General features: G+C 37.6%; 1 protein-coding gene across 4 annotated transcripts in view; it reads left to right on the top strand.

Annotated features, from left to right (window-relative positions):
- specc1la (sperm antigen with calponin homology and coiled-coil domains 1-like a) overlaps positions 1-27,294 on the top strand; it is a 32,475-nt gene that overhangs the window by 1,474 nt on the left and 3,707 nt on the right. Inside the window, exons 2-18 of one of the 4 annotated variants that reach the window (XR_009272459.1) lie at positions 9,111-9,276; positions 9,374-9,524; positions 9,643-9,974; positions 10,791-12,089; positions 12,174-12,381; positions 13,534-13,607; positions 13,965-14,140; positions 15,128-15,291; positions 15,391-15,536; positions 16,876-16,966; positions 18,553-18,642; positions 19,591-19,753; positions 19,968-20,070; positions 22,452-22,568; positions 22,778-22,837; positions 22,920-23,048; positions 24,339-26,759. Coding sequence is in view for 2 of the 4 variants with exons in the window: in XM_058784567.1 (XP_058640550.1) it covers positions 9,148-9,276; positions 9,374-9,524; positions 9,643-9,974; positions 10,791-12,089; positions 12,174-12,381; positions 13,534-13,607; positions 13,965-14,140; positions 15,128-15,291; positions 15,391-15,536; positions 16,876-16,966; positions 18,553-18,642; positions 19,591-19,753; positions 19,968-20,070; positions 22,452-22,568; positions 22,778-22,837; positions 24,339-24,428 (3,393 nt within the window). In the remaining 2 variants the exon portion in view is untranslated. Of the gene's footprint in view, positions 1-9,110; positions 9,277-9,373; positions 9,525-9,642; positions 9,975-10,790; positions 12,090-12,173; positions 12,382-13,533; positions 13,608-13,964; positions 14,141-15,127; positions 15,292-15,390; positions 15,537-16,875; positions 16,967-18,552; positions 18,643-19,590; positions 19,754-19,967; positions 20,071-22,451; positions 22,569-22,777; positions 22,838-22,919; positions 23,049-24,338; positions 26,760-27,294 lie in introns of those variants that run through there. The other 3 variants (XR_009272458.1, XM_058784567.1, XM_058784568.1) reach the window with 3 other exon arrangements.

Raw genomic sequence — 27,294 nt, 5'->3', positions numbered from 1 at the left:
TGCTTATAAGAGTATTTTCAGATATAATTACTTTTTTTTTTGGTTTTATATTTAAAGCTGCAGTCTGTAAGTTTTGCCTCTTTGTCGCCATCTCTGTTTGAAAACCTGGAATTGCAAGCTGCTTGCAGAATTATCTTCCTTGCGTGGGTTGTGCCCTGGCACAGTTCTAGCGCGGATGAATCTAATGTTTTGAGGTGAATGTGTAGCTGTCAGTCTCGCACCGATGTGGATATTTACTGTAATTCGCAATCACAGATTCTAGCCTACGTCTTGGAATTTATGACCCAAATAAGAATTTTCACCGGATATTGTCATCTGAACAAATAACAAGTCTGCCACGTTTGTTCTGACCAACTGAGGAAAAAAGCATTACAATAAATCGTGCTACCAATGGTGATTAAATCTAACGATCAGTTAGCTCATACCACATCAAACCGTGCAAATTATTATTATTGTTATACTTTATTCTCAAATTATTAGTGTTAACAACATCAGCATTGCGTGACTGATTATAGTGTGTATTAGCGTGTAGACTTCAATTTCGGCACAGTCTTGTCGTACTATTTGAATTTCATATTAAGAAATTCTTTTAACCTGAAAAGCAAATTATGCTCCCTTCGAACTGGTTTTCTTTCAAAGAAAAATCTTATGTAATCCCAGGCTATCTGTAATCAGAAGCACATTTAAAACTGCAATATAATTTAATTTAATTCACATGTGTTTCATAAACACATAATACTTACAATCCGCCATCAAAATGATGGCCTACATTTAATTATTCCAGCTGCTGTGAGAAAAAGCTATAAATAATCCGCCACCTGCAGGAGCCGCACATGCAAAAGCCTAGTAGCCGGGACAACTTCTTTATGTTACCAGACGTGACGTAATGACGCAGTGCCATTCTTGAATTTCCAGCAAAAACCTACCCGTACCACTCAAATTAGAAAACATTTTTATAAGCTAACCGTTGTGAATCGGGCTAAACTAAGGCGATAGTTTTGAACACTGGCTGGTTATGTACTTGCTCAAATATTGATTTCAGATCATTTTTAAACAAAAAAAGTTACGGACTGCAGCTTTAAGTATATGTAGACATTATCATTACCTACTTTGCTCACCCAAAAATTGCTTTGTACTTTAATTTTTTTTCTCCACATTAACCATTCATTTCTTGTAGCAAAGTTCACAAATTATTTTTTAAATATCATTCCACAGATATTTGTTCATATTGCAAGTGCTAAGTCAAAATACCACCAGGAGATTAATTGATGTAGTTGGCAAACAGACTGTCATTTTCCATTTTTGCTCAGATAAATTGATGCAGACTATGAGAAAAGGCCAGGAAGAAATCAGGAGCTTGTAGATGTGTTGAGGTAAGAAAACCTCACAGTGATTTTGATGCAGAGCGGGACATTTTCCTTTACTTTCGCCTCTTTCCGTTTGTGGAAAAATGTCTTCTTAAACTATTTATCACAAATGCCGTTGTGTTCAGGGAATGGGACTTATGCAATAAGAGTTACAGCCTGTTTGGCCTGCTCTCGATCCTTGGCTTCAGCAGGACAGTCATCCCAAGTGAAAAAGTTCTTGGAGGCCATCCTCTTAAGATCTAATAAACCACCAAAAAGGCCTCCAAACAAAACACATTCTTAGAGCTGAAGCAGTGGGAGGGTTTCTGGTGAAATGTGCGTATGGTTTCACATATAGAAACATTGAAGCCATGCTGACATGATTCAAAGTGTGTGTGGGAAAAGGATGCCCCTCATGTTATTCCTTCTATCAGTACTTCTTACTTTCTCATTGGGCATCATAACCCTTGCTGTGATAGTCAAGTTCAAGGGTGCTTTTAGGTTTCTGGGTAAGGCAATTTTATTTTTTTTTCCTCAAAGATCTGTGAAAATGAATTTGAAATGATTGGTGTTTTAGATGCTAACACAACTAAAGGAAGTGCATCTGAAGATTGCCAACAGATGTGTTGTTTGTGGTTTTGATGGAGCAAGATGTTGTTCAGACATTTCACAGCGTTTGAAGTGCAATTTGAGTAGCGTTTCAGATAAAAAATAGGGGTTACAAGAGCTGGTTGTCTGTGTGTGTTTTTTTTAAACCTTATCCACCATTCAAAAGTTGGGACACATTAAATTGATCAATAGAAAATACATCTATAATGTTACAGAATATTTATATTTCAAATAAATGCTGTTCTTTTAAATTTTGTTCATTAAAGAATCCTTAAAAAAAATAATTAATAGAGTTTTTACATTTAACTGTTTTTAACATTGATAATAATGATAAATGTTTCTGGAGCATCAAATCAGCATATTAGAAGGATTTCTGAAGACTGGAGTAATAAGGAATAAATTATAATTTAATTAAATTCAAGTAAACATGCATTTTAAATTGTAATAATATTTAACTATTTCAGTTTTTTTTTTTTTTTTTTTTAAATCAAATAAATGCAGCGTTCATGAGCATTAGAGACTTTTTCAAAAACATTTAAAAGAATCTTATCAACCCCAAATTTTTAGTGGTAGTGTAGTCATAACCAGACATGATGTGACTACTTTTTAGGTACTTTTAGGTCATTTTTAGGCGACTCCTTTGGGTCATTTGTTCGTTAGGACTAAAAAGTGAAAAAGCCCTGAAACATAAAACAAAATCACAGCCAATCAGAGTGGTGAAGAACATATTTGTTAATCAGCACAATGCTACTTAGACTGAATAGAAGCCAAGTGATGTGAAAATGTTGATGGATGGGAAAGCTGTTTTCATTCGCCTTTTTATCACCTTACATTCGATTAAGATGTAGAATTTAAAAGATTTCAGGGACAAGCAATAAATAATCTGTCCAGTGTCCACACTAAAAGCAAAAAATACTGCAGAATTGCAGCCAATCACAGCAGTGAAAGCAAGTTTGTGCTTAAAAAAATAAAACTAAGAACAAATAGCATGTAGTTCCAGAGAGTTGTTTCCTGAACTTGAGAGATATTTCATACAGCATTCAGGGAACCTCTCGTCATACATGTTTCATGTTTAATATTAACGAGGAGCAGGATTTTAGTTCAGTGAGTTTTTGGGGCATTCAGGCGAGGCTTATTATAGTTCTAAACGAATGTGACTGTGCTGTGTTCTGCTTTGAAGTACTAGCATCACTGACTCACAAAATAAAAATATTGTTTATTATTTTGAGTTTTCACCACAGTAAGCACCACAGCATAGTCCCCCTCACTTTTTCCACAAGGCTACCCAAACACAAACGGCCTGACCGCACCGGGCAGGACTCCAAGACCCCCATCACCCTCCGATGAAGAGCACTAAACAAATAGTGCCATCCTAGTGCTCTCGTCACTAACTCCACTGAGACATGCATTTCCAAAGAGAAAGAACAAAGAGTCCAAACAAAGATAGACACCGGAGTCAATTCTCAGCACATTGACACCTTTTATTGGCCATTTTGGCTGTGAGTGCCTGGTTTCTGAAGGGCCAAAATAATTATTATTGTGAATTGGACCAAATTCCATTATCCGAGTTGGGTATCAAAAACCGGTTATTATTCAGAAGAGCGAGGAGCCTCAGTTCATGTCACGTGTGTCTTTTTAATAGGCAGGGTCCACAGTGTTATGATGACCTCACTGTAGTAATAAATCATGTGTGAGCGTTACACATGCAGTGCAGTCCTCATAATGTGACCTCATCCTGCATGCTCCTGACAGCAAACGATGTCACGGTTAGGAGGTAAGGAGAGCATAGGAAAAAACTCCAGCCGCACATATGCTTCCTTTTATTTCATTCAGGCCTTGAAGCCTTGGCCTACCAGGTGATAGATGAATTTCGCTATCAGTATGTGATGCACTCTGCAGAGGAGTGTGAAACCAGGCATCTGTTTCTCTGTATGTGTGCAAACGTCTCTCCCATGACTCATATTTGAGGGCTTGGCGGGCAGTGTTAGTGTCGAGTCTCTGTCAGCACCTCTTAATGCTCACTCTATAGCGGGGTCAGATTGAGGTCAAGTTTGGGAGCCACACTGTATCTTTAGTGATTTTTGTTTTTTTTCATAAGAGACTACTTTCATAAAATTTTACTGATCCCAAACTTTTGAACAGTACTCGTAGAACACACATTGAGCTGGAGGTAGATTGTCATTTATTCTAGTTCATATTATTTCTTGATTACTTTTAAGCCACCATGATATTTTTTTATTTGCTTTATCAGTGCATTCCTGTCCTACATATATATATATATTTTTTTTCTAGTTGAGAAGCTGTTTTACTCAGGAAAACCTCACAATATGGAAAAATGTGATTTGCAACTTCCATTTCATGCTGACTGTAATGTTTAACATTCATCCCACATCACACTTTTATCCATCACAGCCTGCATAAAGTGATTCAAGGATTTCCACATTTTTACTTGCCCTACCAACATTTTCACTGGCAATGCCACAAAAAATAAAATAATTGTTGCTTTCATTGTTTTTGAACCATGTTAAATTTAATAAGCTTATGACACCATCATTTTAAATACAAGTTAAATTTTACAATTCTGAATTCCAAATTTGGATACCACAGCTAAAACTACTAGCCTAACAAATATAAAGTTCAAACATTAAAGACAAGTGAACAGTTGGTAAACAAGAACAAATTAAACAATGCTTTAGGTTTTTAGGTTTGTATGCGTTCAGGTACAGAAATTAATAATCATATGTAAAATAACATTGCATGTTCTTCATGGTATAAATTCAATATAGATTAATACTTTTTAAACCTACAAAAGTTATCCAGTCAAGAGCAGTGGGTGATTGTCTTTTTTTTTGGATCAAATATAATGATACAAATCCGATTTCTTTCTCAACTGGTTAAGTTCACTTAAAGACATAACAGACTGCTTTCGAGGATACTTGCCAAAACCGGTATTTTGAGACAATTTTGTATATATTTGTCCGTTCAAGCGCAAGAAGACATGGAAAGAAACGCAATATGAGGCTCGCACGTAGCCTGAGACGCGACGCTTTATGTGTACACTGTGCACACAGAACACAGTGCATGAGTACTAAATGTAGTAAAGTAGTTTAGTACAGTGCGTGAGTCTTTCATGTCTTGAATTGCTTGAATGCTTTAAAAATTGCTTGAATGTTTAAATTGGCAAGGTTTAAAAAAAATGCATAAATGATAAACTTTCGTGACGATGCAGCAGTGGCCGATCAGACCAGTGACAGATCCGTCAGATGTCCCGAACGTCTTTCATGCTGGGCCCTGAGCCATCGGGCAGCCCTTATTGTTGAGTCCTGTGCTTTAGTTTCACATGTGATACCGCCATGGTCAACAGATGGCAAGCATGCATTACAGGAAGTTAACTGTTGGGATAAGAAGGATGAACTAAAACAAATAAAATACACCAACAAGCCAGCACAATATTTTCCTCAGTCACAATTAATCCAGTTATTGTTAAAAAAAGTGAGTCTTAAGTCAGTGCCTGAAGATTAGGTGGGATTCTGCCATTCTGTAGTGGAAGTTGGGTGTGGAAACAGCAAAGTGCTTAGTCTTGTTGTCATTTTTAGGGTGTGACAAGTTACATGTGATATGGGATTAAGGGGTGAGTCATATTTCTTGAGTTTGCCAGATGAGTAGGTGATTGTCTGTTAATTGTCTTGTATGCCAACAAGACAAGTGTTTTGATTGACTTCATCTCAGCTTGCTTTGGATGTACATCTAGACTAAACCTCATATAAAAAGTTTTTTATGCACATAGTATGCAGTGTATTTCTATATATAATATTTGTTATAATATCGGGCATCATTGTTATTAATTGTATGCATTTATAAGCAATTCATGTTTGAGTGTTTCGTTTTCATTTCTGGAAGACTGACGCAGCGTTTCTTTGAAAAAAAAAAAAAATCCTGGAGTCGTGCTCTGAACCTCTCCCTTTAAGGGAATGTGTGCTGAAGCCTCTTTTCATTGGGGGGTCTGTAAATTGGAAATGAGCAAACGTTCTCCCACATACCCCCGCCCCCTGCCTCGCAACAGCTGTAAGATATTAGGCCTTATTTTCTCTTCCATTGAGAGACAGGAGGAACGGGCTCTTTGCCTCGCTATGATCAGGCTCGAGAGGAAGATGGGGATCCATTAAATGAATGATCTGGAAAGATTTGCACCGTCCAAAAACAAGTGCAGAAGACTGGGTCGGAAAATCGAAGATGTGATTCATGATATCTTTCCAAAACATATTGGAAAATACTGGCTATTTTGCAGAACAAACCCAATTTTCACTTTTTCAGTTTTCTCTCGAAATGACAAAGATGTTGGGCAATTTGCACATGATTTTCTTCAAGTTCAGTCATTATTTAGCCATCCTCATGTTGTTCTAAATCTGTGCGGCTTTCTGTCTTTGCAGAACACATAAGAGGTTATTTTGAAGACTGTGCTGGTTGCTCTTTTTTTTATGCAATTACAGTGAATGGACTGGAGCTTTCAAGCTTCACAAAGGATGGAATATAGAGTACTTCTATAATGATGCTTTTTCAAGTATTCTGAAGCTGATATGAAAGTTTGTGTGATAAACTGAAATCGAAGTCATTATTGCTAATTCACTGAACTGTGTCATTGCTTTAGGCTACTTTTGTAGTTGCAGCCTTTCTAAAGTCTTGCTTGTATTTAAAGCAGGATAATATAATATACTATATTATACTACGGGCCGTTAAATGCTAGAATCTGATTGGCTGACGAACATTCTAAGGTGTGCAATTATTTTCAGGGAAACACATGGCGAATTAGCAACGGAGGCATTGAATGAGATGCGTAATAAAATAATCCTACTCACAAGTGCATTTTAAATACAAAAACCGGATGAATGGCTTGAAATATATCATCTGATCGATGTCTTGATGTGTGGTAATCATAGTATAAGCGGAAAAATTGACTATTTAGAAAAATAATCCACACCCGCATCACCACCTCAGCCCATAGTCAATTATTCCTTACATATATTATATAATAATCCCACTATTCACAATTTGATTAATATCACAATATCCACCTTTTAATAGAAAGGTGGCATGAAAATTGCAACAACTTATTGGTAAAATAAACAATTATTGTCTGTTTTATCTGTTTTGTTCTGAAGCAATCCTTTCCATCACACAACTTGCCCAGTTTCATATTTTAAATGTAGGATTTGCATTTATATTGAATTGGCTGTATTTCCACCTACAGTGAGCTGTTAAATGCTTCGACTGAATCATTGATGAGTGATTTAAACTCAATCAAATCAACTGATTCTTTGAAAAAATCTGAATCAAAACAATTAATTCAAAACTAATTCGAAAATTATAGCACACAAGTCATATGGACCACTTTTATTGTACTTTTCTGGTGCGCGCGTGTGTGTCTGTTTTTAAACTTGAAAACGTTAGTCTCCATTATAATTTCATGGAAAAGAACAACCAGCACAGTCTCCTGAGTTTCACACAATAAAGTCGTGAGGTTTTGAAACTAAATGAGGGTTAGTAAATGATAACAGAATTTATGGATGAGTTTCAGGTCAGTTTTCATGAATGTTGTGTCCTTTGTTGTGTTGTGACCTATTTGAGCGGTTTGTTTGTGGTGTGGTTTGCTTTGAAGTTGAATAGTGATATAATGAGGCTCCATTAATGCTCTTCAGATGTTCTTTCTATGATAGAATCTAATAGCTCTGATTTCCAGGCACTATTAGTGTGCAATGCCCAGAATGATTAGCCTACCTCGTTGCCCTCTCATTACTTGCAATCTGTTTCTTTGAACCATATGAGTCTGAGATCATGCTTTCACTCTTCAGTTGGAATTTGTCTATAAAAATAAAGTGATAAAATAAATGGAAGGTTTTCCTGTTCTGCAGATGGGCAGCTCTGGTATTATGTAGATACCGTCTTGAACACATCCAGGATTTTGCTGCCTTTTAAGGCACTGTTTTTCAGCAGCATATACAGTAGAGAGCAACACCCCAGCAGACAGACGGCAGGCTCTTCTATGAACTCATGGTGAAGCCTCAAGCCCAGCTGATGACAAGCTGTGCTTAAATGCCTAGTTCATTGGCCCTTTAATACACTAGGAGCACATGTGAGCCAGATCCTTGTCATTACAGCCAATCAGAGCTTCAGCAACAGTCAGCATCATGTTAGTGTTGCCAGCATGCTGTTTCTGATAAACTAGCATTGGGAAAGACATGCTCTTTCCTTTCAGCCTTTAACCCAGCGGTGCATGTGCTGTTCAGCTGTTATTTTAGTGCGTTCTGCCCCCTGATGGAAGCGAACAGGCATCGACTCAATTTCCTTCTGAAAACTTCCAAAACTTTTTTTTTTCCCACTTTGCAAGAATAATAATCCAAAAAAACAACAACAAAAAAAAACATTTATAGATATATAGATTATGATTTACAGATCATATAGACATTATGATCTTATTTCATAAATCTAGATTATAAATATCTAGTTTAAAGTGTGCCAGATGCAAAGTATTCAATCATTTAATGTGTGTATTCATATTTGTCATATTTATTGAAAAACATTCATGCAATTTTCAGAAAGTTCTGAGAGACTGTTTTAACAATTAAAAAAAATTTCTGACATAAAACGGACAACTTTTTAATTTCATTTTTTATAGTTTTTTTTTTTTTTAATTGTAGTAGACTTGTTAGCATTAAATGTTTTTTTTTTTTATTTTGTTTTTTTTTCAATAAGGGTAATATAATTTCAAATCAGATCAGAACAGATCATTTGGGAACACAAAAAGACTTAGTAACAATGGTGCACAGTCGCGAGGGTCCTCCTTGAGATATCATATCTTGTTTTGCCTTTTTAAAAGTTGGTTATTTCTGACTAAATTTATTTGGCTAACAGAAGTTTTCCAATGTTAGTAATATTTTAAAACTACTGCTTCACTGCATCTTATGCATATGACAAAATATTTTCAAGAATTTCAGCCTTTTATTTCTATCTCTTTTTTTTTTGTGTTATGTTTTCAGTATGGTTACACATTTTTTGGCATTTTGTTCATTTAGTTCGACTCAGTCACAATGAATCTATAAATTACAATGTAAATGTGTAATGTATTACACTTTTTTATTTCTTTTCATCCCTGCGCAGACTGAGGGGTAGATGTATCACCCGGAGCGAGCGCAGTATGAAGAAAGCAGGCAGGCCAGTGGGGAATAAGGCAGCAAGTGGAGGAGCTAAAGGTGACGTGGTGACAGCTGGAACCTCTGCTGGCAAAAGTGCTGCTAAGAGCCCTACCGCAGCTCCGCTCTCCAAGGTAACATCACCCTGCTGCACAGATTAACAACTTAAACTAATTAAGTCACTCTGTTATTGTAACTTTTTTTGTTGATTTGTTAATCTTTGATCAACAGGTCAAAAGCAATGATGATCTTCTAGCTGGTATGGCTGGGAGCAGTGCAGGGACAAACAGCAGTGTTGCCAAGGGCAAGAAATCAACCTCTACACACTCATCCTGCGGAACAAACACTAATAACCTTGACACAAAGACCAAGACCACCTCAGGTATTTAAATGTTTTGTTTAATTTAACCAATAACCAAATAACTGTTTAGGCATTGTTTAGACTACTGGTCTACTGTTTTGTTTATTTGTTATTGTATTTGACATTATTTCTTCACAAGGCCCATCTGGCAAACGGACTTCATCCACAGCCTCCAAGGAATCAAACTCCTCACGTGATCGTTTGCGAAACTCCAGAAACTCCAGCAGTAAGAAGCAGTCATCCACTGGTGCTTCTGATCGAGCCCAGCCCAGGCATTCCCGTGGACAGGCCCAAACTTCAGACTCTGAGAGCCGCATGAGCAAATCAAAGTCTGACGGACAGCTAAGTGATAAATTGGCCCTGGAGGCCAAAGTGAAAAATCTGTTAGGTCTGGCCAAGAGCAAAGACGTGGAAATCCTGCAGCTACGGGGAGAGCTGAGGGACATGAGGGTTCAGCTGGGACTGCCCGAGGTTAGATCAACTTCACATTATAATATTGCTGCTTGATCAGTTTGATATGTCCTACTTAATTCTGTTTTTGGTTCTGACTATGAATTAACAAATTAACAAAACAAGGCAAAAAACATTTAATTACAATCGGACTGCAGTCTCACAGCCCAGGTAAAATATAATTTATTTTCATAATGTTCAGTGACACTGTAGATTCAGCAGCAAAATAGCAATTCAGGAAAAAATTCTTAAATTAAAAACTAATTCAGCCTATATTCAGTTCTACTGCAATTGAAAATAAAATCGTTTTTTTCGTCTACATAAAGTACCACAACACATTGCACAGTCAAGTAAGTAAAAAAATGTTGTTTTCGGTAATCCAATGCATGCTTTGTTTCCTATAGCAATTTCATAGATATGGTCTCTTAGGGAATCCAGTTTCCTCCTCAGAGAAAAAAAATAAAGGTAATTGTTCGCTAAAGTTTCAAATAAAGAATGCAAGTCCCACTGTTAGATAAATAGTCAAACTATGAAATGTAAAGCCATAGTTACCTTTTTATTTTGTTAATTTTTTGTTACTCTGAGGTAGAAATGGGCTTCCATAGTGGCTGGAATAAAGGATATCTCTATGGTTTTTACAAAGATGGCATAATTTGGTCAGCCATATAATCATACTTGGGGAAATTAGGATGTGGATAGTGAATTTAAGTATTTATGTTGTGATACAAGCACCAGTGAATAGTGTTAGTGAATCTGTAATGTGGCATAACTGATAACTTAGATGAAAACTACTACTTCAGATTGAAAGCCCTCACCATGATCTTATGTTGCTCCTAGGAAGATGAGGAGGATGAGAGGCCACCTGAGAGGGAGGCGGCTGCAGTGATCACAGCTGCAGATGTGGAGTCAACATTGCTGCTCCTGCAGGAGCAGAACCAGGCCATCCGTGGAGAGCTCAACCTGCTTAAGAATGAAAACCGCATGCTAAAGGACCGCCTCAATGCTCTGGGCTTTTCCCTGGAGCAAAGACTGGATGGGGCTGAGAAAACCTTTGGCTTTCCCTCCACCAGTCCTGAACTTTCCTCCTCTGGAGGTGGTGGAGGTCATGGAGACTGTGCTACTGTGGCCTCCTCTGTGGAGGGATCAGCACCAGGCTCCATGGAGGACCTCCTTACGGGAGGCCAGCGAAGTGGCTCAACAGACAACCTGGACAGCGAGTCCAGTGAGGTCTACCAAGCGGTGACCTCCAGTGACGACGCTTTGGACGCTCCCTCAGGCTGCGGTTCCTCGTCATCCTCTGAGTCTGAAGGTGGCGCTCCGGAATGTCACAATTCCTCTCGTAAGGGGAGCAGTGGAAACACCAGTGAGGTTTCAGTGGCGTGCCTTACAGAGCGCATCCACCAGATGGAGGAGAACCAACACAGCACGGCTGAGGAGCTCCAAGCGACTCTACAGGAACTGGCTGACCTGCAACAGATCACGCAGGAGCTAAATGGTGAAAATGAACGCCTGGGAGAGGAAAAGGTCCTGCTTATGGACTCCCTCTGCCAACAGAGTGACAAACTGGAGCACTGTGGCCGTCAGATCGAGTACTTCCGTTCACTTCTGGACGAACACGGTGTGGCCTACTCGGTAGACGAAGACATCAAGAGTGGCCGATACCTGGAGCTGGAGCAACGCTATGTGGAGCTTGCGGAAAATGCTCGCTTTGAGCGTGAGCAGCTGTTAGGTGTGCAGCAACATCTTAGCAATACTCTGAAGATGGCTGAGCAGGATAATGCTGAGGCTCAGAGTGTGATCTCAGCACTGAAAGAGCGCAACCATCACATGGAGCGACTTCTAGAGGTGGAAAGGCAAGAGCGGGGTGGCATGGCGGCAGTTCTGGAGGAGTGTAAAGCTGCTGTCAACAACGACCAGGCTGAGCTGAGCCGCTGTCGGGTGTTACTTGAGCAGGAGAGGCAAAAGGTTGCTGAGCTTTACTCCATCCACAATGCCGGAGATAAGAGCGACATCCACCAGCTCCTGGAGGGAGTTAGGCTGGACAAGGAAGAAGCTGAAGCCAAAGCCGCCAAACTACAGGACGATTTGGGCCACGCTCGCAATGAGGTGGCATGTCTGCAGGACACCCTCAACAAGGTAAGCAAGATCACTGGTTCAGTTGCTTTAAGAACCATTAGGACCCTGTTTGACAGCTCCTTGTTTCCTCTTTTTGTGGTACAGCTGGATGCTGAGTACAGGGACTTCCAGAGTGAGGTGCAGAAAGAGTTAGCCGAGCAGAAGAGGGCTATAGAGAAGCAACGTGAGGACCTGCAGGAGAAAGAGACGGAGATCGGAGACATGAAGGAGACCATCTTTGAGCTGGAGGATGAAGTGGAGCAGCACCGAGCCGTCAAGCTTCATGACAACCTCATCATCAGCGACCTAGAGAGTGAGTTTAATTTGTGCATCCTGATTTAGATTTTCCTTTTCTTAATGATACACTTAAAGGGATAATTCACCCAAAAATTCTGTCAGTAGTTACTCGCCCTCATATCGTTCCAAGCCCGTAAGAGCGCTGTTCAACTTCGGAACACAAATTAAGACATTTTTGATGAAATCCGAGTGCTCTCTGACCCTGCATAGACAGCAATGCAACTGAATCTTTCAAGGCCCAGAAAGGTAGTAAGGACATCATTAAAACAGTCTATGTGACATCAGTGGTTCAACCTTAATTTTATGAAGCTACGAGAATACATTTTGTGTGCAAAGTAAACAAAAATAACAACTTTATTCAACACTTTCCCTTTAATCCAGTGATGCCCAATCCTGTTCCTGGAGGTCTGCTTTCCTGCGGAGTTCAGTAATACACGTTTGTAATTATCAAGTGTTTCTGAAGATGAAGATTGGCTTGTATTTCATTTGTTTGGAGCTAAATTTTGCAGGAAGGTAGATCTCCAGAAACAGGATTGGGAGCCCCTGACCTAAACAAATTTATCTTGTGCTGAACTGTTGAACGTAGTCTTGCAGTATGAAAACTGATCCACTTACACACGTAAATCACACGTACAACAATCAACCAAATTATTTTGTTTTACATGCTGAAACACTTCTACCTTTTAGTGATTAAAAACCTGTGCATCCTGCAGGCAGTCTGTTAGGTAATTTTATGCAAGATGCATCAGATATTGTGAATCTAGTTGTGGGAGGTTCAGGTACATGGAATATTCAACACTAGGAGAGGCTCTAATTGGTGTGTCTTCCTCATATCACCACATGGTGGCGCCAGTAGTTAAAGAATGTGGTTTACTTATTGTGTTAGTAGTATGAAGCAGCAGTGATAGAATAATGTTTTTTTTTTTTTTTTTTTTTTTACATCACTTGACTGCTACAGATCACATATATCATATATCATCAAAATTCATTTCATTTACTTGTAAACTCTTATCATTTGTGGTGGCATTTAGAATGAGGTTAAAAATGCATTATGTTTTTATTACATAATAAATGTTGCTACAGTGCATTTCTTTCATTATTCCCCCATGTGAACCCTGTATGCCCTCATTTCACATGCTCACTCGCTCTCTTTCCGGTTTCCTGGCAGATTCGATGAAAAAGCTTCAGGATCAGAAGCATGACATGGAGAGAGAGATAAAGATACTGCACCGCAGACTCAGGGTGAGTGAGGGCAGGGGCAGCAGTGCTTGCAGTCATCTGAGGACCCGGCTTTCACAGATAAATATAGTTTGAAAGGATGTCTTCAGATTTTAAGTATAATGCTAGGATAAAACCACAGCAAAAACTTAATTTCTTATTAAAGGATTCATTTGGTGGACATCACTTTTTATGTTTATTAATTAATATTGGTTAAATCCAGTAATGTCCAGATCTTTGTCTGTATGGTTGTAAAGTTGTTTGCCAGTTTTTAAAACATCTTCTAGAATCATCCCCTGTGGTCTTAAATGTGTTAATGCATGTCTATAATTATTTTTACTAAACCTGCACCTCTGTGCTTGTGCATTTATGTATGTTCAGGAAGAGTCGGCAGAGTGGCGTCAGTTCCAGGCAGATCTGCAGACTGCTGTGGTCATTGCTAATGACATCAAGTCAGAAGCTCAAGAGGAGATCGGTGACCTACGCCGCCGCCTGCAAGAAGCCCAAGAAAAGAACGAGAAGCTGAGCAAAGAACTAGATGAAGTTAAAAACCGCAAGTAAGTGCTAAAAGCCAGTGCATAGTGTTGTGCTGCCGAGATGCTCAGTGACAAGCGAAACTTGAACTGTTGTTTTTGGTGGTGAAGTCACTTGTTTTTAACTTCCTATCGCAAGCTCTGTTACAACAAACACTATTAGTGCATTATCTTAGAAGACAGCATATTTTACATCTTACTGTTTGGGCTAGCCTTGGTGGCATATTTTTACAGGAATTATCTGAGAGCACCTATGTTTTAATTAAAGGTATAGTTCACCCAAAATGAAAATTCTGTCATTAATTACTCACCCTCATGTCATTCCAAACCCATAAGACCTTCGTTCATTTTCGGAACACAAATTAAGATTTTTTTTTGATGAATTCCCAGAGCTCTCTGACCCTCCCATAGACAGCAAGGATCCTCACACAATCAAGATCCAGAAACGTAGTAAAGACATTGTTAAAATAATCCATGTGACATCCGTGGTTCAACTGTAATTTTACAAAGCTTCGAGAATACTTTTGTGCGCAAAGAAAACAAAAATAATGACTATTCAGCAAGTCGTCTCCTCTGCGTCACCCTGGCGCCATTTTGGAGAGTATCACATATGTAAACAATGTATGTACTTGGATACTTTTTTTTACGAATTGTTGAATGAAGTTGTTATTTTTGTTTTCTTTGCGCACAAAAGGTATTCTCGTAGCTTCATTAAATTGCGGTTGAACCACTGATGTCACATTATTTTAACGATGTCTTTACTACATTTCTGGACCTTAATTGTGTTAGGATCCTTGCTGTCTATGGGAGGGTCAGAGAGCTCTCAGAATTAATCAAAAATATCTTAATTTGTGTCTTGCAGGTTTGGAACAACATGAGGGTGAGTAATTAATGACAGAATTTTCATTTTTGGGTGAACTGTCCCTTTAATTATATTAATGTAGCGGATGAGGGTCACACAATCATTTGAGTATCCATGTCGAAAATGTGTGACTCTGTACTGTTTCAAAGGCAAGACGAGGAGCGTGGACGTGTATATAACTACATGAATGCTGTTGAGAGGGACCTGGCTGCTCTCCGGCAGGGCATGGGACTGAGTCGACGCCCCTCCACGTCCTCCGAGCCATCACCCACCGTTAAAACGCTCATCAAAAGCTTTGACAGTGCCTCACAGGGTACCTCGCCATTTGCTGGTTTTATTTCAATTTCATGTGTATGGGGCATCTTTAACAGTCTAAAAAGATTGATTTAATCTGTTTTTTGGATGTTCTCAGGTCCTGGAGCTAATGCTACTGCAGCTGCTGCTGCTGCCGCTGCTGCTGCCGCTGCAAGCACAACCACAAGCGCCCCCTTACCTCGCACACCTCTCAGTCCCAGCCCCATGAAGACCCCGCCTGCTGCTGCTGTCTCACCCATACAGGTATCTCAGAGTCACAAAATGACACATAACATACTTCCAAAGTGCTGCAGAGCGACTTATTTTCATTGTTAAGGTCAAACAGTAGCATTCTGGCTCTTTTCCTGCTTTTTGAACCTCGGAAGCCTCAGAGATAGCATCATTTCCTCCTCCTGTGGGCCTCTTGACATTTCTCACAGCATCGGCTCATTCATGAGAACTGCGGAATTTCCATTGTGGGATTGTTTGGTTTCCTTTTACGTTTTATTTCTAGTGCAGCCATAACTTCTTATACTGTCTGGATGTGAAACTGAGTTTTTGGTTTCTATTCATGCAAGATCCTGTCTTCCATTCCTCAGTTCCAAACCAAAAATGTTGCACATCTAGCTCAACAAAAGAGCTGTTCTTACATATTAGCCAGTAATCGTAAACTTTTCTAGCTCATCAATATGAGCATTCTTAACAAATGTGTGCTATGCTAAGCTAACTGGGGACTAACTGAAAACACAAATAAGGGATTTGTTTCATTTGCTGTTACAAATTTTTCTAGCTTATGAAAGGAACATTCTTAATTTAGTGCATAGAAAGGTAAATTTTTTGACCATTAGTAATATAATGTGAAATGTAATTTAAAAGTAGGATTCTGTTCTTCAGGCACTACAGCTCATATTGGAAATCATGCACAGTTTATTTACCAACACGAATACAACAATACCAACCTCATTTCTCACCTCAGTGTAACACTTGATGGGTGCAAACGTTTTTTGAAATTGACTGCGTATATCAAAGTGACACCCTTAGAAATGTTCAGCGCTGAGGATATATAAGAGTGTGATTGTCAGGGCATTATTGAAGTAAGGAAAGGGGAGGTAAGGACAGCAGACAAAGAGGAAATAGATCTAAAGTCATATCCTCCTGAGAGGCTAGCTGCAGTCTGTAGCTGCTTTTGATTGATGTAGAAATCGAGTAGCATTCTAGGGGAAAAGAGCAATGGGATTTAACGGAAGCTGACCACTATCCAGCCGTGAATGTGTAACCTGTCGAGGAGAAGTCATGAAGGGAATGAGACCTTTTACAAGGATTAGGTGCTAAGTCTTATTACAGCTTCTTGTTTTTTTTTTTTTTCAAGTGCAGAAAAGCCCATGTGGAGCCCTTAAATGAAATGGAGATATGAATCTATCACAGTAGTAGATTATATGAGAGATTTCTCTTCTTATGACTTTTTTATAATCCTGTCCCACCTGAAGTGACTCTGCTGTTTCAGTTAAAGTTATCTTTGTTTCAGATCAGACCAGTAGATGAAAAAATATGTAAACTGATATATTAAGATGATTTAAATAATGTTTATGTTGATCATCTACAGAGACACTCCATCACTGGCTCTATGGCCGCTGCGAAGCCCCTCTCCTCCCTTACAGACAAAAGACCCAGTTACACGGACATCAGCATGCCAGGTAACAAACACCAGAACATTCCTCCTTCAGTCTTTCAAATGGTCGTTATTTGTAGTTATCAGTTTTTTCAATACACTGATTGTTGCCTTTTTATTTATTGATTTGATTTACTGACTCAAGTCATGCCAGATTTTCCTTTTAGTAGCCGATGGAAATGCCTGTCGGCTTATAACATCTGATTTATTAATTAAGAGTACAACATATTTGTCATTGAATGGTGGTTGATAAAATAAAATTGTTATAAAGGGGTTAATAAAAATATTCATTGTGATTCTAATATGTTTGATAATAACTTATAAGCAGTATAGCTATAAGAATTGTAGCAATAACTTGCGGACCATTTATTTGGATGAATCTTTGTAACGTCATGTCGAATACATTATATATAATTATTAGATGTGTAATTATTATAATGAAGAAATGATACCTAGGACCAACTTGCCAGTATTTAATATGTCAAGCTATTACTAAAAACTTGATCAGTCAAGGAAGTTGTAAAATTGGGATTTCCAGTCCATGTGTTTTTTCCATGTAAAAATAATCAATTCTATTTATTTATAAATATTTTTTAATATATATTATATTTAAAAAAAAAAAGTTTTTCTATTTATACTCGGCTCTAAAAAATTTCATCCATTCAAAATTATTCTTTGTGAGTGCAATGTCTATAAAATTATAGAAAAAGGTATTTTCTAATAATCACAACAAACTGGAAATTTGTTAGTCAAAAGGTGTGGTGCTCTTGTTGTGCTGCTCCACCCTGACCTGGTAAATGAACAAATGACTGCTTTTTCATGCTTTTTTTTTTTTAATAACCCATTGCAAAAACAAAAACGCATAATGTGAATCATAGCACTCAGATATTTCAGAAGTTGCAATGGGGTGGATGTTGTGGGATTTGGATCTAGGAGGTAGTTTCTTAGTAAAAGACAGCTGCTTTCCCAACACCAGAAGTTTATGACCCCGCAAAAGCAACACTGAACTCATGGTGACCTCAGATGTGATAACTCATGCGAAAATACACCAAGTATGAACACATACTCGGGTTTCAGTGCCCCCTCCCCACTCATTTTCACCATTATTATGCTGAAAAGGGAGCCAGTGCGTGTTTGTGAATGTGCGAGAGAGGGCATAGAGCCATTTTGTCATGCTTGTTTTTACGTTCGGCTGCTTATTGGAAACTCTTATCAACCTTTGTGGAAATGACAGTGTTTTGATTGGCGGGATGGCTTTCGTGCGAGGATGATCGTTTGCCCTGTCTGAACCTTTACAGCTATTGAGACTCACTGGCTGTCAACATTAGTCTCTTCCCCCCTCTAATGTTCCTTTCATTTTTATAGATTGATTTCTTTGATTATAAATGTAATAGCATTTGATTGTCATTGATTTAATGTGCAATAACATTTTATTGTCAATTTGTCAAGTTAGCATTGTGTGTTTGTAGACTGCAACATTCATTCTTTTCTTTCATTGTGTTCTTTCCTATTACTGCCGGAATCATATTTAGCTCCCAGATGAACTGATAACAGATATTGAAATCCTGATCATGATATTATATCTCTCTCTTTCTCTTTCTCTGTCTGCAGCTGAGCATCTACTAAGAGCAGCCAACGGCAGTCGTCCCGCTTCAGCTCTTCAGAGAGTCTCAAGCATGGACACATCAAAGACCATCACAGGTGAAGCTTAGAACTATTTAAAATCAAATAATATAGATGCTATGTATGCTTAAAATAAACACTCAACTAATGCACTCATTTAATCAGTGCTGTAAGGTTTTATTCATACATATAAATAGACTTTTTTTGAAAGACATTAAAACTTTTATCCAACAAGAATGCATTAAGTTGATCAAAAGTGAAAGTAAACACATTTATAATGTCACAAACGATGACAAATATATTAAGCCGCACAGCTGTTTTAAAAATAATAATAACATGATAATAATAGGAAATGTTTCTTGAGCAGGAGATCATCATATTAGAATGATTTCTGAAGGATCATGTGACACTGAAGACTGGAGTAATGGCTGCTGAAAATTCAACTTTGCCATCATAGGAATAAAATACATTTAAAAATATACAGAAATAGAAACACCTATTTTAAATTGTAATAATATTTCACAATATTACAGATTTTATCAAATCAAAAAATATTTTGATCAAATAAATGCAGCCTCGGTGAACCACAAAAACTACTTTGAAAAACATTACAGACTCCAAACTTATGGACAATTGTGTACATTCGGTGCAAACATTTGCTCTGACAACAATCCAGTTACATTACATTTTTTTAATAAATGGTCAAATGCATTGTAAAATCTGAAATTTAGTCATAGTGTGATTCAATTTAAATATTTTGGCCCTATTTGTACTTATTTTCATAATTTGAAGACAATAATGTAACTAGAAAGAATGCATCCATGCAGGAAACACATTGGATTTTTATAACTTATACATTATTATAGTAAATCTAATCAGTCATTACATTTCATAATTGATGCACGTGAATTTTAATGTCTTTTTAAGACACGATGAATTTTATTATTTTTCTGTTAATGTAAACCAAAATAACAGGACTACTGTTACCCAAAAGATAATCAAACTTTTTCTCTCTCCACTGTTTAGTGTCTCGAAGAAGCAGCGAAGAGGCGAAGAGGGATATCAGTGCTCCTGATGGAGGCCCAGCTTCCTCTCTGATAGCCATGGGCTCTGCTGCACCTTCTCTCTCCCTGTCCTCTTCCTCTTCCCCCACAGCCTCTGTCAACCCCACAGCGCGCAGCCGCATTCGGTACGCACCTGCCCTACAACTGACTATAACCCACACACATGCTGTATCATATACATTTTTATTTGATTCTCATATAAATGTCACAGCCATCAATGAACATACCCCTTGACCACTTATTCCATGATATGAATCTAAAATGCTGGAATGTTTCTTTTGAGTTAATAATAGCACAGTTGCTAACATAGTCATTTTTTTGGTTTGTTTTTCTGTGTAGAGAGGAGCGAAAAGACCCGCTGTCAGCTTTGGCTCGTGAATATGGTGGTTCTAAAAGAAATGCACTGCTGAGGTGGTGTCAGAAGAAAACCGAGGGTTATCAGGTTTGTATTATGACATTTAAAATTGAAGCAGAATATTATATTATATTATTATATTTTGTTATATTATTATTTAAAAACTTATATTAAAAATATATACTTAGATTTACTTATATACTTATATGTAATATGATATTTAACTGTTAATGTATATTAATTAATATAATTAATATATACAGTAAAAAGCACATTGCTAGATTACCTTTAAGATTTGTAGATTTTTTTTTCTCTCTCTCTCTCTCTCTCTCTCTCTATATATATATATATATATACACACACACACACACACACACACACACACACACAGTATATTTATCAGCTAATGGTGAAGTGGCTGTCCTCATACTATATTGTAGCTGCAGTCAGTTTATGTTGGATTTTTTGATAGCTTGGACTGTCTGGACTGAGTTTTATTCTCGCTGAATTTCAGATGTCATCTTTGTCCACAGAATAATAGCTGTAATGCTGGCCCATGTCACACCTGTTTATCCATCTTTTTTCCACTTGTCAGATTTCAGTGAAATACTCTTTCCTACTTTTTAAACTAGGTCTGTCTCTTCCAGAAAAGCTTGTGTGGTTGTCATAGTCACTGTTTATCAAGATCCTCACCAGGAAGTCCGCTGGATTTCTCTGGCACTTTAAATGGCACTTGACGTAAAACAGAGTCGTCAGCAGCACTTCTGAAAACAAACTCATAGAATTTGCATCATTGGGGCATTTTTATTTAGAAAATGGCTACATTTTCCTTACACCACATAAAGTCTCCAGTTAATCTTTTATTGATTTGTGAATGGAAATTTTAGATTTTTTTCTTAATTTTTAAAGTTACATCATCCTCAGTAGTTTTCTAATACACAGTGTTTTTTTAAAGGGCACCTATTATGCCCCTTTTTACAAGATGTAATATTGGTCTTGGGTGTCCCCAGAATGTGTCTGTGAAGTCAGCTCAAAATACCCTACAGATCATTTATTATAACAGCTGGAAAATGTCATTTTTGGGGTGTGTCTAAAAAAAGCTGTCTTGGTGTGTATCACTTTAAATGCAAATGAGCTGCATATTCCCGCCCTGTCTCCAGAAGAGGGCATCTCGTATACATCTCTTTGCATTGCATATCTACAGCAATAAACAGCCGGTAAAAGCAACATGACTGAGAGCGAGAGAACTGGTGTTCAGCCGTACATATGGGAAGCCAAATGCACTGAAAGAGCGTAATGCTACAGAGCTCGCGCCGCACTGACCTGTCATCGGCACGACTCAATGGACCGAGCCACGCAACCGTGCTACCGAACAGACAATGCGGCGTGAACTAATCTCACAAGTGAACGCTGATCAATTAAAATAGATTGCCCCATTAATTTAGATTGGAGTTGGTCTTGTTTGAGCTGCCCGGAGGTGTTGCAAATATGGCCGCCGAGTGAACAGACTTTCCTTGAAAGGGACTTTAGTACAACCACTGAGGGTGGAAACTATGGCAATGCTGTGCTGTCAATCAACCCCCGTAGCCCGGCCCTATGCAATGTGATGTCATATTGCATTGAGAATCAAAACGGCAGGCCAAGTGAGACTGATTTGGTTTAAAGGGGATTAAAAAATGAGGAGTAGGTGGATTTTTATCATTGTAGGGTGGCTGTGTTCACACACTGCCAACAAACATTTATGTCCAAACTAGTGTTGTCAAAAGTATGACTTCTGTACCAGTCGGTACTGCAATTTTAAAAACGTCCATTTCCCCCTAACATTTGAGCGCTGTTGAGCGGATTCTTAAAGTTTGAAAGACGCGTCTGTCAGTGCAAATCTGTCTATGGGCAGATATATTAGGGATCCGCTGATAGACGCGATCAATAATCATTGTAGCCAATCACAGTCATATCTGTTGAGCTCGTGAACACTATGGCCAATCAGCGGTGTTTAAGAATCCTCTCAAATGTTAGCAGGAAATGGACGTTTTTAAAATTGCAAATTGCACTTTGTTTTAAAAAGTCGGTACTTTTGACAACACTAGTCCAAACACCATGTAAAAGTGGATTTTGCATAATAGGTGTCCTTTAAGAATAATTTAAGAAGTAGAGTAAACATGAGTGTTTCCTCATGTTTTTGGTTGTGTTAACCACCAAGTCTTTACTCACATGTGAGACTATGAGCTGTGATCACAACTGATGGTTATCAAAGTGGAACGGAAAACGGAAGAGAAGTGGCTTGATGCTTTGTATTAAATTTAATGTAGAAACGAAAGAAGCTACTTAAACCTGGTGTGTCATATTGAAACCCTTTCTCAATCTGGTTTTAAATGTACTGCAGCTTTATTTTCATAATCCTTCATTTCTAGTTATTGGTAAAGTCCAGGGGGCTTATATGAAGTCTGTCATGTCTGTTTGTTACGCAGAATATCGACATTACCAACTTTAGTAGCAGCTGGAATGATGGTCTGGCCTTCTGCGCTGTCCTTCACACATATCTGCCTGCTCATATTCCCTATCAAGAACTCAACAGTCAGGACAAGGCAAGTACCAAGTATCATGACCATGCCATATAGCACTTATTCAGTGGCCCCAAAAACCATTTGGACACTTGAATATCATTGCATTAATAACAAAAATCAATTAAAGTGGCCAAAAGAGTTTTCAAGCCTGAGAGAACAGACCTTTGTCATTTTAGGTTAATCTTGGTTTATTTGTCACTAATCTCATAACTATTTATTTCTGTTTTCAGAGACGAAATTTCACCCTGGCCTTCCAAGCAGCGGAAAGTGTGGGAATCAAGTCCACTCTGGTAAGAGGTTTTGCATTAGCTTGATCACAACAGCTCATTCAGGTCAGCTGATGCAGTAAGTCTGTAGTTTGCACATAAATAGGCATGTTCAGGAGCTCCGGTTTGCACTGGAGCAATGTGCACAAAGACCTAATGGAGATCCGAGGCACTCTATTAATCTTCAAGTTGGAATATTTCTGTCATCCACTCCCATCCTGTAAGCTGACAGCAGGTGAAAAGCTGGAAACACTTCATTATCAGCCAGCGGTGTTTACTTATAGCGTACTGTATAGAATTGTTTCTTCTCTATTGTGAACTACTTAAGTTCAGCATGCACATACTGAGCGCTTCTAAAGTCATACATATAAATCAAATATAAAAAATGATTGTTCCATGAAGAATATAAATTGTTCATGTTATATTTTGCCTAAAATTTGATAGATAATCAGTGCCTTTTTTCTTTTATAGACATTTGTGTACTAGTAATACACTTGAGTTCTACATTTTTTTTAAATTAATTAATAAATTTTTTTTATATCTCTTATGCTCACCTAGGCTGCATCTGCAGTTTTTCTTTTCTTTTTTTTCAAAAATACATTATAAATTGTAAAGTTATAAAATATTACTACAATTTAAAACGACTGTTTTCTATTGTAATATATTTTTTAAATCATTTCTAAAATTTCAGTCACACGCAATATTTCTGAAATCTTTGTAATATGCTGATTTGCTGCTCAAGAAACATCTGTGTTGAAATGTCAGACTTTTTTCAGGACTTCAAAGGAAAGCATTTGTTTGAAATAGAAATCAACTTTGAATCAATTTCTGAATTCCTTGCTGAATAAAAGTGTTCATTCATTCATTCATTCAAAAAAAAAAAAAAAAAAAAAAATTTTGAACAGTAATGTATTAAAATTACAGACATTTTAGTTAATAAGTGATATAATGCAACACACTTGCAGTCAAACCAAAAATATTTTTTTACTAGTGGGTGCAGGACACTATATTTCATTTATATAAGTGAGGATAGCAAAATAAAGTGAACTGTGACACATTATACCCAAAAATTCTTCATACAGTGGACAACCAGTAAAATTGATGATAATTTGGGACCAAAAATTATTCAGACACTTTGACCTGACCATGTTTTGCTTAAGTTTTTATATATATATAATATAGCTAAAGCGAACTTTTTAAACCACAGACTGAACAAAATGAAGCATTGCTTGGTAATTGGTATTATCTCATTGTTTGCTTAAATTTAGCAGCTGAATAATTTTTGGTTGACTGTAATCCATTACATACCTTTCTATCAAAGTTATCTGACATTATCAAGATGAATTTATTCTGATACAGTTTAACTCTTGAGTTCTTGTCATATTTTATTACCATTTTCTAAACTATAGCGAATAAACTGTGATAATGTGAGAAATGTTGAAGGTGTCTGAATAAATTTTGGTTTGTCTGTACATCAAACGCACTTTAATGTTCACTCACGTTCTCCCTTTCTTTTCTCTTTCAGGACATCAATGACATGGTCCATACAGAAAGACCGGACTGGCAGAGTGTTATGACTTACGTCACCTCTATCTACAAGTATTTTGAGACCTGAGCACATGTACTTTTATAGATTGTCAAACCAATGCAACAAATTTCCACCAACTAACCTGAGTGCAACTTCCCACCATATCATCTAAGCCTAATCCTAGCACAAAGTCATATTAAACCCATCACAAGGACAGTTCACTTAGCATATGCTGATATGACATCGATATATCAAAGAAAATCATCTACAGTGGAACCGAATCAGTTTGCCTTGATAATGCTTCAACTCACTGTCGCGTGACTCTAACACTACAGACTACATCTAGTTACTAATTCTTGGTGTGGATGATCTAAAACTGTGGATTTGAAATCAGTCTTAAGGAACAGCGTGGACCCGCTTGCGACCCCGTGCCTTTCGCCACCCTGAGTTCTTGCTTCCAGACAGACGTTTGGAGCAAGTTCTTCACCTTAATACACAGCCGTGGAACTTGTTTTAAAAGAACGAGACGTGCGGATTGCTCAAAGCAGTGCCTAATTGAAACACTTCATTGGAGTAGCACTTCAGTAGAGGAGAATTGTACACTAATAGGAGTTATTCACTATAGCACACAGTCAGTGGTTAAACTTTTTTACAGGATTGCCCATTTTGGGCACATTGTTACGACTGTGATGGATCTTGGCTTGAAATACTACATATTAAATAGGGAGGTCAGCAATAAGCTTATGTAACCCGTTGAGCCATTTCATATGACATTAGTGCTGCTCACCATCAGTATGATACTGTAGTAAACGCTATATTCAGATTAGCAGCACATGTGCATGTACTGTCCATTGTATTAGTCTGAAATAGTATACCAAAAATGAAATCTGTCACGATATCTTTTTGTTTGTAAGCTAACTTCCTTATGTACTAATCAAATAGTATGTTCTTTCTCAGGATAAGAAAGTCGTATTGATATTTATCAAGATGAATAATCATATGCGATTCATAATATGTTATGTGCAGTGCTCACCAATACCCGCACATTTTATTGTTTGCAAAGCACAAAAATCATTTTACATGCACTAATTCAAAATGTAAATGAAGCTACATTCCAGTGCATTAATATGGAAGAGTTTCTGCCTGAGTGACAAAAATCACAATTGTCACACATATCCTGTTTTGCAGCTGTGCTGAATTCAGGCATCATTCTCTTTTCATGAATTTGAAAGACTTTGACGTTTCCCACCTGTCTGCAAATAACACTTTAAAGGTAATTCAAGACATGAAAATAAATAACAGTAATGATAAAACAGTCATTTTTCATGAGTGTTGAAAAAATGTGAGGTATGTCTCTTTCTTTGATTCTTTTAATAGGGTATTTAATATTTCCATTCCTCAGGAAGTATTTCACATTGTTTGAAATAATTCCTATTCAAATTCCTGGGTGTGTAGCTTAGCAGCCGTTTTTAGCTCTCGAACATCTGAAAGAAAAATCTGCAGTTTCCCTGGTAAGCGTTTTAAGAATTATTCCAAACTGCATTACTGAGCTACTTTACCTTTGGACCACGATCGCATAATAATTAAAAGTAAGAGTCAAATTAATCTTTATATTTGTCCCAAATAAATCCTGACCAAATGTTCTGTTCATAAGCAGCATATCGGCTTAATTTACTAAACAAGAGACATGTTGAGTTGGACCTGCAATTCTGTATGTCTGTTTAACGTGCTTCAAGCTTTCATCACATTAATATGAATGTAATACAGCTCTGTTGCCTTTTAGATTGTTAATTTACACCAGTTTTCTGTTCTTGAATGCTGCCATTTTGTTTAGGTTTTTTTTTTTATTGTTGTGAGAACATTATCTTAATAAAAAGGGTAAAATGATTTCCTTTTTATAAATAAATGTGAAGAGCAATCAATATGCTGTTCCTCCGGAAATGAATCGATCACCTGGTGTATAAACATTTTTCTTTGCATTATCGTATTTTAATTCTCGCATTTTAGTTGTGCAGCATAGGGAAATCCCTTTTTGGGTTTCACTTTTTAAAGATTGATTAATTGGTCCATGAATCAGTGAATAACTTGTATTATATAGAAATAACAAAAATGAGGTTTTAATTAATTCCCAGCCCCTTTCCGGACTGGAAATTCAAGTAATGTAATGCATCGTGGTTGCCCTCCCATTTGGCTGGAAGGCTTTTCTAATCTTTGTCCTAAACACATTTAACAGGTCATTTAAAACCGGCAAAAGGTCTGAGGAAAGGAGATGGTGGGTGTTTGAGTTTAGCTCTTTATCTTTGTTGTTGTGAAGGTTGGGTGTTTTGCAGCACGATTAATACATTTCTAGGATTAGATGTGAAGTCAGTCTTTACATAGAGTAAAAAAAAAAAAAATTGCATTTTGTCCTGAATTAGATCAATTGACTGGCCTGCTTTCCTGCACAGAGCCCTATTGTCTGTACCACGATTGTTTGTTTTTTTAAGTCACATATGTGAATGGAACCCAGATTGACCTGAATATGTCTGGCTTAACTGTGGGACTTGCTCTCAAGTTGTCCAGAAGACAGGTCATGAACAGGAAAGAAAACAAAATTACATTCGTACCTTCATTTGTCAATATGAAATTATTGGTAAATCTTAAAAAAACCAATTAAATGGTCAATACAAAATATCCAAAATTATTCAGGAAGCTAATTTGAATATCGTAGGCTACTTGTACTGAATTCTGTCTTGTAAGTTTGCTTTCAGTTTAATCACAGAAGAGACCTGGCACTCGCAGCTCGTTTGTTTCACTGATACTTGATCACAGGAAGAAGCGGTATCAGTATCTAACACTCGTCCAGTGTGGAAATGCTGGCCCCTGGCTCTGGATTGGTCAGTCTCTGGCTCTCACAGGGGTCCTATAGTCTGTCAGCTCTCACTACTGATATCAGAGTGCGCGCGACTTCGAC

This window comes from Onychostoma macrolepis, chromosome 08 (assembly GCF_012432095.1).
Source record: "Onychostoma macrolepis isolate SWU-2019 chromosome 08, ASM1243209v1, whole genome shotgun sequence".
Taxonomy (NCBI): Eukaryota; Metazoa; Chordata; class Actinopteri; order Cypriniformes; family Cyprinidae; genus Onychostoma; species Onychostoma macrolepis.
This window is presented reverse-complemented; position numbering and strand designations above follow the sequence as displayed.